General features: G+C 41.4%; 1 protein-coding gene and 1 long non-coding RNA gene across 9 annotated transcripts in view; one reads left to right on the top strand and one right to left on the bottom strand.

The window, feature by feature from the left end:
• SEC24D (SEC24 homolog D, COPII coat complex component) overlaps nucleotides 1-10,578 on the bottom strand; it is a 110,015-nt gene extending 99,437 nt beyond the window's left edge. For 2 of the 7 annotated variants that reach the window (XM_042935631.1, XM_042935632.1), the window contains exons 1-2: nucleotides 8,869-8,982; nucleotides 4,470-4,628 (exon numbers count right to left, since the gene is read on the bottom strand). In XM_042935631.1, coding sequence (XP_042791565.1) covers nucleotides 4,470-4,628; nucleotides 8,869-8,980 — 271 coding nt within the window. In that variant the 5' untranslated portion in view covers nucleotides 8,981-8,982. Of the gene's footprint in view, nucleotides 1-4,469; nucleotides 4,629-5,372; nucleotides 5,395-6,042; nucleotides 6,274-6,790; nucleotides 6,968-8,868; nucleotides 8,986-10,559 lie in introns of those variants that run through there. The other 5 variants (XM_042935637.1, XM_042935633.1, XM_042935634.1 and 2 more) reach the window with 5 other exon arrangements.
• On the top strand, nucleotides 6,982-9,886 carry LOC122217923. 2 transcript variants are annotated; one of them, XR_006201757.1, is made up of 3 exons: nucleotides 6,982-7,513; nucleotides 8,880-9,025; nucleotides 9,116-9,886. It is a non-coding gene; the product is annotated as an uncharacterized LOC122217923 (long non-coding RNA). The 2 variants fall into 2 exon arrangements; XR_006201756.1 differs by having other exon boundaries at nucleotides 6,982-7,544.
• Nucleotides 10,579-15,926: the final 5,348 nt, after the last annotated feature.

Here is a 15,926-nt window from a genome sequence, read left to right as displayed (position 1 = left end):
TAAAGGCTAGGGTAATGTAGTAACAGCCTCAAATAATTCAACAAAAACACCGTATTTTATAAAAAGGTATATTTATAGAGTCTGATAGGCTGGTATCCATCTGAGAATTGAATAAGCAGAAAAAGGCTTAAACTAAAGTGTGAAGGTTTTAATCCAACAGAGGAAGTTTCCTTGTTATTATTGTTTTAATACTGGTAAACACCAGAGAGTTGCTGATGAATGGAGCAGCTTATCATTCACACACTCATTTAATGGGTACCTTCCCTGCTCCAGGCACATCTATTAAACTGCAGTGTGGCAAATGGTATAGAGGCCTGCACAGATGTTAGAAGAACACAAAAGGAAAAAAGGACTTATAGACAAGCCTGAGAAAGAACAGTGGTCAGAAACATCTGTAGGCACAGCGCTTGAAGTGAGTCTAAAGCAGGAGTGTGGAGGACAACATGAAGGCATGGATCCACCTTCTGGTAGTGTGGAGTGCAAATGAGAGCACCAGTACAAACCAGACTCTAAATGACTAATGGCTTAGTACCACTGCAATAACAGGCATGATAATTTGGCAGATGAAAAAAAGAAAATGGGTAAATTAATGAAAGTCTATGGAGCCTAAAATTCAATCAGAGGCATTGGGAAGCTATAAAAGGTTTTAAGAAAAAGAAAGGCAAAATCCCTCCAGGGGCACCTGGGTGGCTCAGTGGGTTGAGTTTCCAACTCTTGATTTTGGCTCAGGACACGGCCTCACAGCCCCACTTTGGGCTCTGTGCTGGCAGTGCGGAGACTGCTTGGGGTTCACTCTCTCTTTCTCTGCCCCTCCCCTGCTCACATTTGCATGTTCTCTCTCTCTCTCTCTCTCTCTCTCTCTCTCTCTCTCTCTCTCTCTCAAAACAAATAAGTAAGCTTAAAAAAAAAAAATAAATAAATATCCCTCTAGCACAGGACTGGATGGTCTGGAGAAAGGCAGTACTGAAGATAGAGAATGGTTAAGAGACTATTTTAGTAATCCAGATGAGAAATGGATGGCTTGAACAAGACGAGTGACAAGATAGAGAGGAGGAAGCAGGTAGGAAAGAGGTTTACAATTTCCCCAAAAGAAATAGGGAGGGGGGCGCCTGGGTGGCTCAGTCAGTTAAGCATCCAACTTTGGTTCATGATCTCACAGCTGGTGGATTCGAGCCCTGCATCAGGCTCTGTGCTGACAGCACTCTCTCTCTCTCTCCCTCTTTCTTTCTCTCTCTCTCTCAAAAATAAATAAACATTTAAAAAATTGTTTTTAAAAAAGAAATTGGGAGGACAGTTGGATTGAAGAAGGTAAAAGGGAGAGAATGTTTTTAATAGTGAAAATTTCTAATTTGGATAACTGAGTGAATGATGATGATGCTGGGTGAGATATGGAATGCCAGGGAAAAGTAGGTTTTATGAAAAACATTCTGAATTATTTTGGATATGATGAGTTCAATGTGCCCACGTACACAGGTGGGCAATTGAAAATAAGAGTCTGTAGCTTAAGAGAGACATATGGGCTGGAGAAATAGATATGAGAGATTAGTACTTCATATGGAAGGTTACAGCCTAGGGAAATACCTATAGAGTGAGAGAAGAGGGGTGATGACAGAACAAAGAAGGAGAGGGGTACCTCGCTGGCTCAGTTGGTAGAGCATGTGACTCTTGACCTCAGGGTAATGAGTTCAAGCCCCAAATTGGGCATGGAGATTACTTAAAATTAAAAAAAAAAATAAGAAGAACAAAGAAGGAGAAACAGCAATACTTATGGTCATATAGAAGGGGTAGGGGACTCCTTAGAAAAAGATGTCCAAAAAGCCACCAAGAAAAATAATAAAATATGGTGTCACTGGAACCAAAGGAGAAGAGAGTTTTGTACAAAGAAGAGCCATAAGCAGTGTCAAATTCAAAAGATGACAGGAGAGTGTCTACTGCATCTGGTGTTAGGGCCACTGATGACCTTGGTGGGAGAAGGGGAAGAGTGGATGGGGCCCAAGCTATGGAGCAGACTACATTGAGCCATGGAGGGACTGAGAGGCAAGGATGGAGAGTCACTGAGGAAAGCAAGTAATTTCTTAAAAACATGGCTGTCTTGAAGAGAGGAAGGAAGAGTGAATGATACTGAATGTTCTACTTAGGTGTGTATTAGGGTTTGTTGTTTGTTTTCTTGAGATACTTGGGTATGCATCCTCGCTACCCCACCAGCTCTGTGACCTTGGATAAATCATAGTATACCAGCCATTCAGTTTCCTTAGCTGCAAAACAGGGCTAATCTATTGCATAGCACTGTGTGAGGATTAAATAAAATAATGCACATAAAGCTTTTAGGACCAGTTTTTGATACATGGTAAGCACTCGAAAAGAGCAGTTTATAATCTTCATCATATACAAATGCAGAGGGGCAATGAACCACCAGATAGAGAGAAACAAGAAAAAGTTCCTACAGGATCCAGATCTATAAATATTATGGGGAAGATTGGTTCTGGACAAGAGGGGGATGCCTCATCTGAAGGTTTTTTTTTTTTTTTAATTTTTTTTTTTTTAACGTTTATTTATTTTTGAGACAGAGAGAGACAGAGCATGAACGGGGGAGGGTCAGAGAGAGGGAGACACAGAATCTGAAACAGGCTCCAGGCTCTGAGCTGTCAGCACAGAGCCCGACGCGGGGCTCGAACTCACGGACCGTGAGATCATGACCTGAGCCGAAGTCGGACGCTTAACCGACCAAGCCACCCAGGCGCCCCTTTTTAAATTTTTTTTTTTAATTTTTTTTTTTTTTAACGTCATCTGAAGGTTTTTAAAAATTAGGGGCAGACTAAATCACAAGAGTCACTTTCCACAGGAAATTCAGTCTTTAGAGCATCTTCTGAAACAAACTTTGTGTGGCTGCTGCAGTCAAGCCTCCCTACAGGGCATTCCCCAGCCCTCAGTGATTTGCACTCCATACATGCTATCCAGCAGAGCCCAGATTCTACATATCCGAGTCAGTCCTAGTGATCCCCAAGAGACACTCACTGATTTACACAACGATTTGAGATGAATTCCTCAGCATTCTGTCGGAATTCCTAATAACTGTCTTAAACAAATATTTTTAGGAAATTTGGGGCCATTAGACCTGAAACAAGCTCTTATTAGCCTCACCCCTGACCCTCAAACTTGGGTCCCTCAGAGCAGCCTCTTGATAAAGGGAGGTGGCTTCATGGTGCCAACTTCCATCAGAGCAATGGTAATCCCACTCCATTAATGATTTCAATCACTAATTATTTCAAGGTAAGGCCATGTTTTTGTTATTATCACTTTGTAATCTTTGACATACGAATCTAATCATATTTTTCCAATATCAAGCCTGATTTTTTATGATTGCCAAAAGCACTTTAGTGTATGTATATATATATATAATATATATAGTATGTATGATATATATGTACATATTTAATTCGGTTTTTTATTAAATGTTTAAATAACCCCACACAACTGATTAATAGCAAGAACAAGTCTAACAGTAAAAACAAAACATTCAGGAGCTTCTTTGTTTTAATCTATTTTTTTTTTTTAATAATCAAAGGTCATATTTATTTTTTTAATTTTTTTTTTTTAAATATGAAATTTATTGTCAAATTGGTTTCCATACAACACCCAGTGCTCATCCCAACAGGTGCCCTCCTCAATGCCCATCACCCCCTTTCCCCTCCCTCCCACCCCCATCAACCCTCAGTTTATTCTGTTTTTTTTTTTTTTTTTAAATATTTTTTTAACGTTTATTTATTTTTGAGACAGAGAGAGGCAGAGCATGAACGGGGGAGGGTCAGAGAGAGAGGGAGACACAGAATCGGAAGCAGGCTCCAGGCTCTGGGCCATCATCAGCCCAGAGTCCGACGCGGGGCTCGAACTCATGGACCGTGAGATCGTGACCTGAGCTGAAGTCGGACGCTTAACCGACTGAGCCACCCAGGTGCCCCAGTTTATTCTGTTTTTAAGAGTCTCTTATGGTTTGGCTCCCTCCCTCTCTAACCTTTTTTTTTTTTTTCTTCCCCTCCCCCATGGTCTTCTGTTAAGTTTCTCAGGATCCGCTTAAGACTGAAAACATATGGTATGTGTCTTTCTCTGTATGACTTATTTCACTTAGCATCACACTCTCCAGTTCCATCCACGTTGCTACAAAAGTCCATATTTCATTCTTTCTCATTGCCACGTAGTATTCCATTGTGTATATAAACCACAATTTCTTTATCCATTCGTCAGTTGTTTTAATCTATATTTTAAAACCAAACTCGTTGTATTCCAAGCAATAACCAAACTGATGATGCAGGCTTCTTCTATAATATACTTTTCCAAATAAGCCTATACTCTCAAACCACTGCATTATATAATGACCATTCAACACTCCCAAAGCTGCTCTTTCAGAATGTCTTAAGTCTCCGAGTACTGAGAATCAATAATCACATACAAGCCAAAATAATGCACTTTACCTGGTGGAGAACCTGCATGAGATGGGTCCACATAGTGTCCATAATGTGGTGGAGAAAGACCTATTCCAGGCTGGGACTGAGAATAGGGGGGTGTAGCCACATATCCTTGTTGACTCATTATGAAAATATCATTCCAAGGGATAGCTCTACAAAAGAAGCCTGCAACAGAAGAAAAAAAACGTCAACAAGAGAGTTTTGAGTTACTTAATGCTATTAAAAATAAGAATGCCGTTAGTAAATATTTACAATGGTTTGAGGAAAATATCAGGTGCACGAGACGTCTTCATATCACACAACATATCATACCATTATCCCCTAAACAGGCTCTAATCATAGCTCTATGGAACTCAGTAACTCGCTTCTATAGGCAAATTCTCAGGCACAAAATATGAATAAGAACTTGCCAATCACTTTTTCTTTGGAAGAATGAACTATTTCACAGATAGTCTCCTATGTTTGTGCCTTTGGTTTCCATGGCCCTGTTTCAGCGCAAAGCATGCCACTGGCAATAATCACAGTCATTCAATTCACTGACCAGCACAACTGCCAGTGGTCTGCAACCAAATGTTTTTTGGCTCGTGTCATTTCAGTGCTATCCTAATTAGTAATTTTCGTTAGGCAGTTAGGACGAAGAGAGATCAATAGTCCAACAAATATAGCAGAAGATAAAGGAGCGGATAATGGACTCACTCTGTGAGTCATGAAATGACTAAGGCAGGTTGCAGCCTACAACAATTTGGGAGTTGTCAGTGGTTTCTCATTCAGAGATGACAGACTCTCTTTCTAATTTAAATATCACACTTCTGAAAACATATGCACATATATTTAAGGAACAAAGAAAAAAAGCAATTTCATATATGTTCAGGCAACACACACACACACACACAAATGTAACATACCCACCTTGATTCTACTCAGAAGCTAAACATCAATTTGTTTTAAATTTTCCATTTTTTCCAGGTTTCACAAGACAAGAGACATTTCACACAGAACTACTGTCAAAAAATCTTTTGTAACAAAAAAGGCTGTGAATCCTAGCAAAGGAAGTAGGCTTTCACTATAAATATACTAATACTTAGCTGTGTGACATGGGATAAGGTGAAGAACCTCTCTGGGCCTCAGGTCCCTCTTACAAAATAAAGTTTCTAAAGATTTGGCAGATATAAAACACTGATACTACGATTTCTCTCCGGTTTCTTTTACCTGGCATAGAAATACCCTTCCTGTTGTTATTTTACGATACTACCTTTTAAGGTAAATTTCGGTGATACCTGCTAAGCCTTGAAATAGACCTACATTCAGGAAATGTCATTCTTTATTCGGTTTCATTTTCCTATTAAACTACGCGTTTCCAAAATTAAAAGCACCAAGCGAAAATATCGTAAGATCGCTTTCCTCTCCTTGGAAGAAAAGAACTGCAGAGAGGAGAGACAGGAAGAAGCCTGCTGGTCCACTTTGTTACTGACAACACTTTTTTCCCTCCTCCCACTTCAGCAGAGAGAGACGTGGCAGCCTGAGCTTTGGTCAAGCTCATCCAACCAAGCACATTTCGGAAGTCAGCAGGAGCACACACCTACGTAGCAGCCTGTTGCTGAGTGACGGAGAGGCAAGGCCGGGATGTTCACTCCGAACAGCAGGAAGCAAGCAGTCGGGTCCCTCTCTACTGGTCCTGACAGGAATTTGCTTCCTCACGCAGCCCGGTTTGCCACGTCAAACTTCCTCACACAGCACCAAGTTACAGAAACCTGACTCAGCTTCAAGCGGCGACATGGCAGAAAGCCACTTGGCAACAGCAGGCCTAGGATCAAAATCTGGGGAGCCCCAGGCCATTGTCACTGGTCGATTATCGCTGAGGTGTGCCTCTCACCCTGGACCAGGTTCGGATTTGGACAAATTGGTTGCACTCTCAGGATGTCCCGAAGCTTGAAGATACAGTTGCCATTTTTACTATCAATATTTCCGATATTGCCTTCCTCCAAAAAGGAAATTAAGTTGATACGGAGACAAGAAAACCGCTGGCAGTGTCCCTGGAATCTTGGGGCTGGTGAGGACCCTAAGCACGCAGTCCCTGCATCCCAAGACAAAAAGATGGGGGCGGGGGCGGGTAAAAAAATGCCCACGCCCACCCACCCCACCCCCATTATTAAACTGCACGAAAGGGCTGTACGAGCTAAGTATGAGGTCTCCTCCGCTGCCCTGCCACAGCTTAGCATCCAGTCTCCCGCCAACCCCCATCCCGGGCCCCGCACCGCACCCCGCTCCAGCTGTGCCTGGGGAGGGGCTGTCCCGCCAGAGCGTAGCTAGGCAGGGCGAGGCATTACCTGTTCTGCTGCCGCACGCCTCTGAACTTCCGAGAGCCTGCGCTCTGCTCCTAGCGCCAGCTGCCCCCGGTGACCCTGCTCCCGCTGCGGCCGCTGCTCCCGCGGCGCCTTTCCCCCGGCCCTGTGTCCCCACAGGCTGGTCTCGCGCACAGAGTTGCAGCTGGGCTGGGAACTGCCACGTCAAACACTCTCCCGGCTGCGCGCCCCCAGCGCCGGGGCTCAGACCAGCTGCCGCGCACCCGCCGGCGCACGCGCACAGACGCGACGGAGCGGGGCGGGGCCGGAGGCGGGGCCTGGCCGAGAGAACTGCCGGAGTTTGGGCAGCCCGTCCTTCCTTTTTTTTTTTTGTCTATTCTCCTCTTTCTGTGTGTTTTGTTTGTTTGTTTGTTTGTTTGTTCCCCTATAACAGGTCAAAATGTTAACGCTGTTGATAAATCAGTGTTTTCACAGCGGAGCCGTGTAGGAAGGCGGGAGTGCGTAATGAGGGTTCATTCATTCTTTCATTCAACAGGTTGCAGCTTCAGCTATTCATTACGTATTACTTGAGTAACTGATATTACAGGTATTGCTTGCTAATACTGGAAGGTACACGATTCAAGACTCCGAAGAGATGAGAGTTTAAAGGCGAATCTGGCACGTGTACACGGACAATTTGATGACGCATTTGTGCAATGCACTACAGAAGAAGGAACGTCCGAAGCAGCTTGGCAACGCGTAAAATAGGTAGACAAAGATGTCCTAACTGAAAAGTGTGGTAAGAGGTGCCTTCATTGAAGCTGAAATTGCTAGACTTCTGTGTATTCCTTCAAGGAATGTCTACAGATTCATTGTGAAGGAGAGTGATTGAACCCACCCCAAACAGGAATCAATTCATACATAAGGACCCAGTGTTTAGCTCACTGTGTTGTTAAGAAACAGCTGAGAAAGACAACCTATGTGAGACCTGGGACTTGACTTCTCTATCCAGCCTTAAAAACTAGGACCATCTCGCTGGTTTCTCACAACGCCCCACTGCTAGATAGAAAGGCCTTCAGCCAACCCTAGGTTTGGTATAGCTACCAAACTTACACAAAGCAAACCAAATCAGTGTTTTGTTTTCAAAATATGCTTTTCTCTGGACTACAAGAAGATAAAGACTGCTTGACAAATCCCTTTACTGATGAAATCCTTGGGCAAACACTTGCATGGGTATAATGCTACTGCTGAAATGCTACATGAGTTTTTGCAGGCATTTTAAGTTATTCCAGCATGGTGAAGTCTAATGGTCTCTTTCCCACTTCTCCTTTTTCTACAGCTTTAAAGTGTGATGCCCTGCCCATTGGTTAGATTTGAAAATCTACAATAAAAATTTTGTTTTAAATTTGTTTCCTGTATTCTCAGTATAATGAAAATGTTTGATGAAGTTTAGGAAGCTTTGATCTGTGTTGAAGCAACACAGCTTGTAAGAGCAATAAAAAAAGTTGTCATATCACAGTTATGTCACAATGTAAGAAACAGTAGTCTCTCAGAGATAGGAGAGCTGATTCCTATCAGCTGGTTGGCTTGTTGCCTCTATAAAACCACTAAATTTGAATTTGTAAATTCTTTCTAACTCTTTGTCCAGGGATATCAGACAAACAACTTGTGATTTCAGTACTAAGTGTTGAATTCCTAAATATTTAAAGCTGGAAGGGATTAGATATATGGATAAGTCAGTATTCAGTGAGAAGTGAATTCAACTTAATCACTTATAGATTAATAAACCAAATTTCAGAAAATGAAAATAACCTCCTAGTCTTTTAGTTGGAAGTCATGCCTTCTAATTGTATTTCAAAGTAATTTTTACCTCATTTTTCTTTCTCTTAATATTACTCTGATTTGCTCTTCTCTATTAAATGGTTTTGCCTTTCTCTCCTGTAACTGCCTTATAGTTAAGCTTTCAAATAACTAAGATATTAATAGACCATACAGTTCCACCAGTTACTGGAGTTACCAATCACAAATTTCTTTTTCTTATGAAATAGACTTCTGGTTTCAGGCCAGTTTCCCTTCTCGTGACCTTATATACCACCCCTTTAGTGACTAACTTCTGACATTACACTTTTTGTAGGATTGTTGGCCTTTACCAGACAGGAGGATCAGCCTGGATTCCCAGCCTTCCTTGGTCCAAACTACCCCACTGTCACCTGATGTCAGCCTCTGATGTTCCATGTATAATTAATGTGGTCACCCTGGTAACCAAATCCTAATTGAAAGGTGAGGTCACAGGGAGTGTCCATGTGCTGGAGTTCTGTGTTCTTTAGGGTCTTTCTGTTCTAAATTTATTCTTATTTATTTACTTTTCAGTAATCTCTTCACCCAACGTGGAGCTGGAACTCATAACCCTGAGATCAAGAGTCACATGCTCCACCGACTGAGCCAGAGCCAGGAACCCCTCTGTTCTAACTGTAAAAGGAAAATAAAGAAGATAATCGATGGTGCAAAAGATTGTATAGAAAGAGAATGAATTACCTGACAATACTCAGGGTTCTTTCTGTTATATATATATCCTTTGGAAAAAAACTATGGTGCTCTAAGCATTTATGTAACTTAAGAAATTTGGAGTCTCTGGTTGAAAAGCTACAGTTTGAAGAGGATTTATATTTTTTAAAAATGAAATAGCCAAGACTTGGACTGTATTAAACATCTGAAAACACAGTAAATAAGGCCAAATTAAATGGTGGTGGGGAGAAGGGTACATGGTAGGCTAACTTGAGCAGCAACCAATAACAGTAACAATACAGTTTAAATGATCATCAAGAGCCAGACGCAAAGGTACTTCTGGAAATTACTTCTTTCTCTGTTTTTTTAATACCAGTTTTATTGAAATATAATTAACAATTCGCCCATTTAAAGTATACAGTCCTATGGGTTTCAGTATGTTTACAGAGTTGTATAGCCATCACCACAATCAATTTTAGAATATTTTCATCCCTCCCCAATAAACCCTGCCCATTAGTAGTCACTGCCTTTTCCCCACTACCCTCCCATTCTACAACCCTAGGCAACCACTGGTCTACTTTTTATCTGTAAAGATTTCCTATCCTAGACACTTCATATAAATGGAATCATATAATACATAGCCCTTTGTGACTACCCTTTCACTTAGCATAATGTTTCCTTTTTTTTTTTTAAGTTTATTTATTTAAAGAGAGACAGAGACAGCACACGTGGGGAAGGGCAGAGATAGAGGGAGAGAGAGAGAATCCAAAGCAGGCTCCATGCTGCCAGCACAGAGACCAATGCATGGCTCAAATCCATGAAACTGTGAGATCATAACCCGAGCTGAAACCAAGAGGTAGACACTTAACGGACGGAGCCACCCAGGTGCCCCTAGCATAATGTTTTCAAGGTTCATCCATGAAGTAGTATGTATTAGTACTTATTTCCTTATTGCCAAATAATATTCCATTGTATGGATATAACACATTTCACTATCCATTCATCAGTTGATGGGCAGTTAGGTTGCTTCCCCCTTTTGGCTATTATGAATAATTTCATGAACATTCATGTACAAATTTTTGTTTAGATATACATTTTTAATATTCTTGGGAACTTCAAATAAACAACGTAGTTTCAACGTAGTTTTTGGAGCAGTCTGGCTTCAAAGGCTGTGCTCTTAGCAATTAGGCAATGTTGCCACTCTGTATGAGATTTTATTTTTAAAATAAAAGAGGCAATATCACCCCCCATACAAAAAGACAATAAAAAAATAATTAAAATTGAAATCTCTGGTGACAATGTAACTTACCAAAGCTGATTCTAGAAGAAATATTTTTTTAGAGTTAAAATATAGAGTTACCATATGGCCCAGCAGTTTCACTCCTAGCTAGAATTACTTTGCTAATATCTTGAATATCTTGCTCTGAGTATGCTGCATTACTTATGTCATCAGCCATAGTTTGGGCAGTGTGACATCACACTGCCAGGTCAAGTTGACTCAGGTTTGAATCCTGAAACTATCACTCACTACTAGCTATATGAGTTTTACTTATTTAACATTTATTAAGCACTCACTATAAGCTGGATACTGTACTAAACACTGTGGATATGAAGTTGGATGAGACACTGCTCTAGCTATTAAAAGTTCATGGAAGAGTACAGGGATTGGCAAACTACAAAATCTGGCCCACCTGCTTATTTTTGTACAGCCTGCAAGATGAAAATGGTTTTTATATTTTTAGATAGTTGAAAAAAATCAAAAGAAGAATAATATTTCGTGACACATAAAAATTATATGAAATTCAAATTTCAATGTCCATAAATAAGGTTTTATTGGAACACAGCCATGCTTTTCATTATTATACTCTCTGTGGTTGCTTTTGCACTACAGCAGCAGAGTTGAGTAGTTGTGACATTTCCCACAAAACTCAAAAAACCTAAAATATATACTACCTGGCCCTTTAAAGAAAAAGCTTGCCGACACTTGGTCTGGTGGGACCTATAAGTATGGTACAGTGGATTAGAGTTCTATGAGAAGACTAAGTTGCCGTGGGAAAATGTAAGAAGAGACATTGAGCCCAGACTTGGAAAGTGAGAGATATCTCCCTGATGGAGGTGGCATCTGAACTGAGTCCCTGAGGACAAAAATGAGTTAGAAAAAAAAGGAGTGAGAGGTAGCAGGAATGAAAGAGGGAAGACAAGGAATCTGGGGCATTCAGAGGTGAGATGGTCTAGTACAGCTCAAAGGTGGGGTTCTAAAGGAGTGAGGAGAGGAATGAGATAGATAGATAGATAGATAGATAGATAGATAGATAGATAGATTCATCTCTATGAGATCAGGTAGGTGGGCTAGGCTAGCTCTTGAGGGCCCTCAAAGGCTCTGGAGAGGCAATGAAAAATTTTAAGCAAAGGAATGATTCAATGATTTTTTTTTCCCCAGAAATCAATCTGGCAGACAAGGGATAAGGCTCTGCAGTCAGACCAAGTCATGACTTCTGTTTCTGCCAGTTACTGGCTATGTGTTCCCTCCCTAAACTTCAGTATTCTCATCAATAAAAATGGGAGTAATTATAATACTAATCACAAAATTTTTTGTAGTAATTAAAGGAAATAATGCAGGTAAAGTACTTGGTACAGTGTTTGGCACATAATACATGCTCAATAATGTTGTTATGGCACCATCAAAATAACTATCATTATTAACAGCATATCTGTGACGATGGAATTAAGGAGATAAAGTCTAAGGATGAAACCCTGGGGAATCCTGTAATGAATGCACATTCTAAGCTTACTAACCTTGGTGTACTCGTAAATTTGGGATATTACATTCTTCTCATTGTTATCATGAACATTTAATGATATGAAACAAAGTGTTATGGAACAAAGTAAAAGTAGAGCAGGGTGAGGGGGATTGGGACTGCCAAGTGGGTGATGGGTTGTTTTATGTGGGATAATTAATGATTGTAGTACTTCATAGAGTACTTAGGGTAGGGGTCTGTGGTGCCTGAAGGCATGCCACTCAGAGCTCCTTCCAAGGTTACCTACTCCCAGGCATGTAAATGGATGACATCCTTCAGCTGTTATGCCTTTCACAACACCATTCATCCCAAAGCAAATATTCTTCTCAGCAGTTCAAGCCAATGACTGAGCATAGTAAGCCTACTGAAGTCAGACTACTTTTTCCCAGCATGGGACCCCTCTAGTAAGACATCTTTCCTCCGGGGTGCCTGAGTGGCTCAGTCGATTAAGTGGTTGACTCTTGATATTGGCTCAGGTCATGATCTCACGATTCATGAGTTCGAGCCCCACTTCAGGCTCTGCACACTGACAGCGCAGACCCTGCTTTGGATTCTCTGTCTCCCTCTTTCTCTTCCTCTCCCCTGCTTACTCTGTGTCTCTGTCTCTCTCAAAATAAATAAATAAACTTAAAAAAAAAAAAAAGGAATCTTTCCTGTGGGGTTTCCATTGTCCTGGCTGAGGTTTTCTCAGAACTGCATCGCAATACGAGGCTCATCCTACCCAGACCTCCTACCTCCTTCTCCTCTTTTCACAGGTGTTGGATCTGCATGGTACCAGAAGCCTTTTTCCCTTCTTCTCCTGCTCTTGTTCCCTCTCTTCTACTCTTCAAAGGTGGTTTCCCCAGTCACTCTGTTGTGTGTCTAATTCCATGTTGGCATCTGCTTTTTGGGAGACCTGGATTGACACACCTGACAGAGGTGAGATTTGAACAAGACCTTAAAGGAGGTAATAGAGTTAGCCACGCAGATCACCTGGGGGCAGAGTATTTCAGGCAGAAGAGCCCCCAAAAGTCCCTAAATCAGAAAGGAGGGTGCCTGGCATGTTCCAGGAACAGGAGTCCGGCAAACCTGGGGTGGAGGAAATGAGGGGAAAGTTGTAGGAGAGGAGAGACAAAAGGTTAAAAAGGGAAGTGAATGGTGTCCATTTTAAAGAGTTTTGAGGGTGCCCAGGTGACTCGGTTAGGCATCTGACTCTTGATTTTGGCTCAGGTCATGATCTCATGGTCTATGAGTTTGAACCCCGTATAGGGCTTTGTGCTAACAGTGTGGAACCTACTTAGGATTCTCTTTCTCCTTCTCTCTGCCCTTCCCCCCCCAGCGCGCTCGCTCGCTCTCTCTCTCTCTCTCTCTCTCCCCCTCTCTCAAAAATAAGTAAAAATAAACTTAAAAAAATAAAGAGTTTTGTTTTTTCTCTGATTTAAAAAGGAGTCATTTCAGGTTTTAAAGTGAGGAATGAGGGAGCACCTGGGTGGCTCAGTCAGATAAGCCTCTGACTTCAGCTCAGGTCATGATCTCATGGCTCATGAGTTCAAGCCCCATGTAGGGCTCCATGCTGACAGCTCAGAGCCTGGAGCCTGTTTTAGAGTCTGTGTCTCCCTCTCTCTCTCTCCCACCCTCACTTGTGCTCTGTATCTCTCTCTCTCAAAAATAAATAAACATTAAAAAAATTTAAAGTGAATGACATGATCTGACTTACTTGCCTCTGTGTGTGTGTGTGTGCGCGCGTGCATGTGTGTATTTGCTAATATGGGAAGCAGCATCTCTTTATAAAGAATATGGTGTTCAGAAAACATTTCTTTTACAAAGTCTCAGTGAGATTTTAGGCCTCAGAAATTTATCCTTTAATCATTTGGTTTCTCACAGGTTTTCTTGATGGTGGCTAAGATTTGAGGAGGAATAGTAAATGTAGTTTTATAACCTGCTTTAAAAGCTGGTGGAAAATTGAGTCGTGCCTGCTGCACAGCCATAGTTCTATATTCATAGCTCACCCCTTACTCGGACCACATTTCTGACTTCAAAGATTTTCCAATTGATGAAGTCAATGATATATGTCTCAGTATTTTCACTGCACTGATTTTCTTGATCAAAGAAGGAGAGCAGACACTTACGACATGGATGAAACCCAACTTTTGTTTAACAGAATGCTTACAAGAAAGGTACTCTCACCTTTCTAATATTGAAAGCTTGGGGTGTAGCAGGTTTCTCACACAGAGAGTTATGACACCGAGGCTTTTCTTTCCAGGAAGCAACTTTATTTGTGCCGGTATGCGCTCAGTTGGTTTGTACCCAAAAAACTGAGCCCCGAACACCAGGTGGCATAGTCTTTTATACCTTTTCTACTTCTTTGTTTTCCAAATATGGATAATGTATAGGCATACACTCTGATGTTACAGGCTCATGAGGGAAGTCACTCTAGCCAGGTTGCCTTCCCTTAACGTGAGGTCTGTTTCTTTAGGGAGGGGACTCTACCACAGGGGCACCTGGCTGGCTCAGTTGGTAGAGTGTGCAACTCTTGATCTCAGAGTCCCGAGTTCAAGGCCACATTGGGAATGGGGCCTACTTGAAAGAAAGAAAGAAAGAGAGAGAGAGAGAGAGAGAGAGAGATAGGTACTCAAAGTGCCCTGTCTACCGATTTGAAAGCTTATGATGTGCTATTCTGTAACAAATATTTCCCTTTTTGCTATCAGGATTGAACTGAGAAATAAAAAGGACCAGATAACTCACTGAATAATGGTCAGAAGAAGTAGCAATGGTACTAGCTATTTGAAGTCACTGCTTCGATATATGCTTATTAACAAGAAATTATTTTCTTTTGATTCCTTCCTCAAATCCTCTTACTTGATTATCTAGAAGTTTAATGCAATTCTGTATTGTTATTCTGCAATTCTATACTGTCATTGTAAATAACAATATAGAATTGCACTATATAGTGTTAGAAATTTAAATTACCAGAAATTTAGATTTGGAATATCACATTGTGGCAGAAACTGCTAATATTTCTGGAGTATCCATCCTTCTTCTGAGTTTTAGCTGACGTGGGGCTGCGCAGCCAGGAGACTGCGGCTCCAGCCTTCCTTACAGCTGGTTGTAGCTCTGGGACTCACTGACCAGAGTGGAAATTATATGCAACTTCTTTGTTTCATCCTTAAAATTTTCAGCCTGATGAATTTTCTCTCACTTTCCTGCAGGCTGTAATGTAGATGGTAGTGGTCAAGCCAAATGAACCCTTGGGGTAAGGACAGTTCTCTGGGATTGGTGGAAAGAATGTGAAGGAAACTTTGGTGCCTAGGTAGCTTCATGAACCAGAGTCACCAACTCACCTTGAGCCCCATGTCTGCTTCTGAGCTGTTACATGAGAGAAAAATAACTGTATGAAGGTTGAGCCACTGGTTTTGTGTGGGGAGGGGGACCTCTTAAACAAATAATCATATTCTTACAATTATATTAAAAAAATTTTTTTTGATGTTTATTTATTTTTGAGAGACAGAGAGTGGGTGGGTGAGGGGCAAAGAGAAAGAAGGAGACACAGAAGCCAAAGCAGGCTCCAGGCTCTGAGCTGTCAGCACAGGGCCCAATGCGGGGCTCGAACTCACAAGCCATGAGATCATGACCTGAGCCAAAGCCTGATGCTTAACTGACTGAGCCACTCAGGTGCCCAAAATTAGTGTATTTAAAAATTAAATAAGACACTTTTAAATTTTACTTATCAGGGTAAATCTACCATAAACCAACATACAGAACAGCATATAGACTAGAATCACAAAAGAACTGTCGATTAGAGTGAATTAACCACAGAGGAGCAAATGAGTGGACAGTCTGGCAATTCTATTGTTTTAATGGAGTCTCATGTTGAAAACATACCCTAATGGGTAAGGGTG

Source organism: Panthera leo, chromosome B1 (assembly GCF_018350215.1).
Source record: "Panthera leo isolate Ple1 chromosome B1, P.leo_Ple1_pat1.1, whole genome shotgun sequence".
Lineage (NCBI taxonomy): Eukaryota > Metazoa > Chordata > Mammalia > Carnivora > Felidae > Panthera > Panthera leo.
This window is presented reverse-complemented; position numbering and strand designations above follow the sequence as displayed.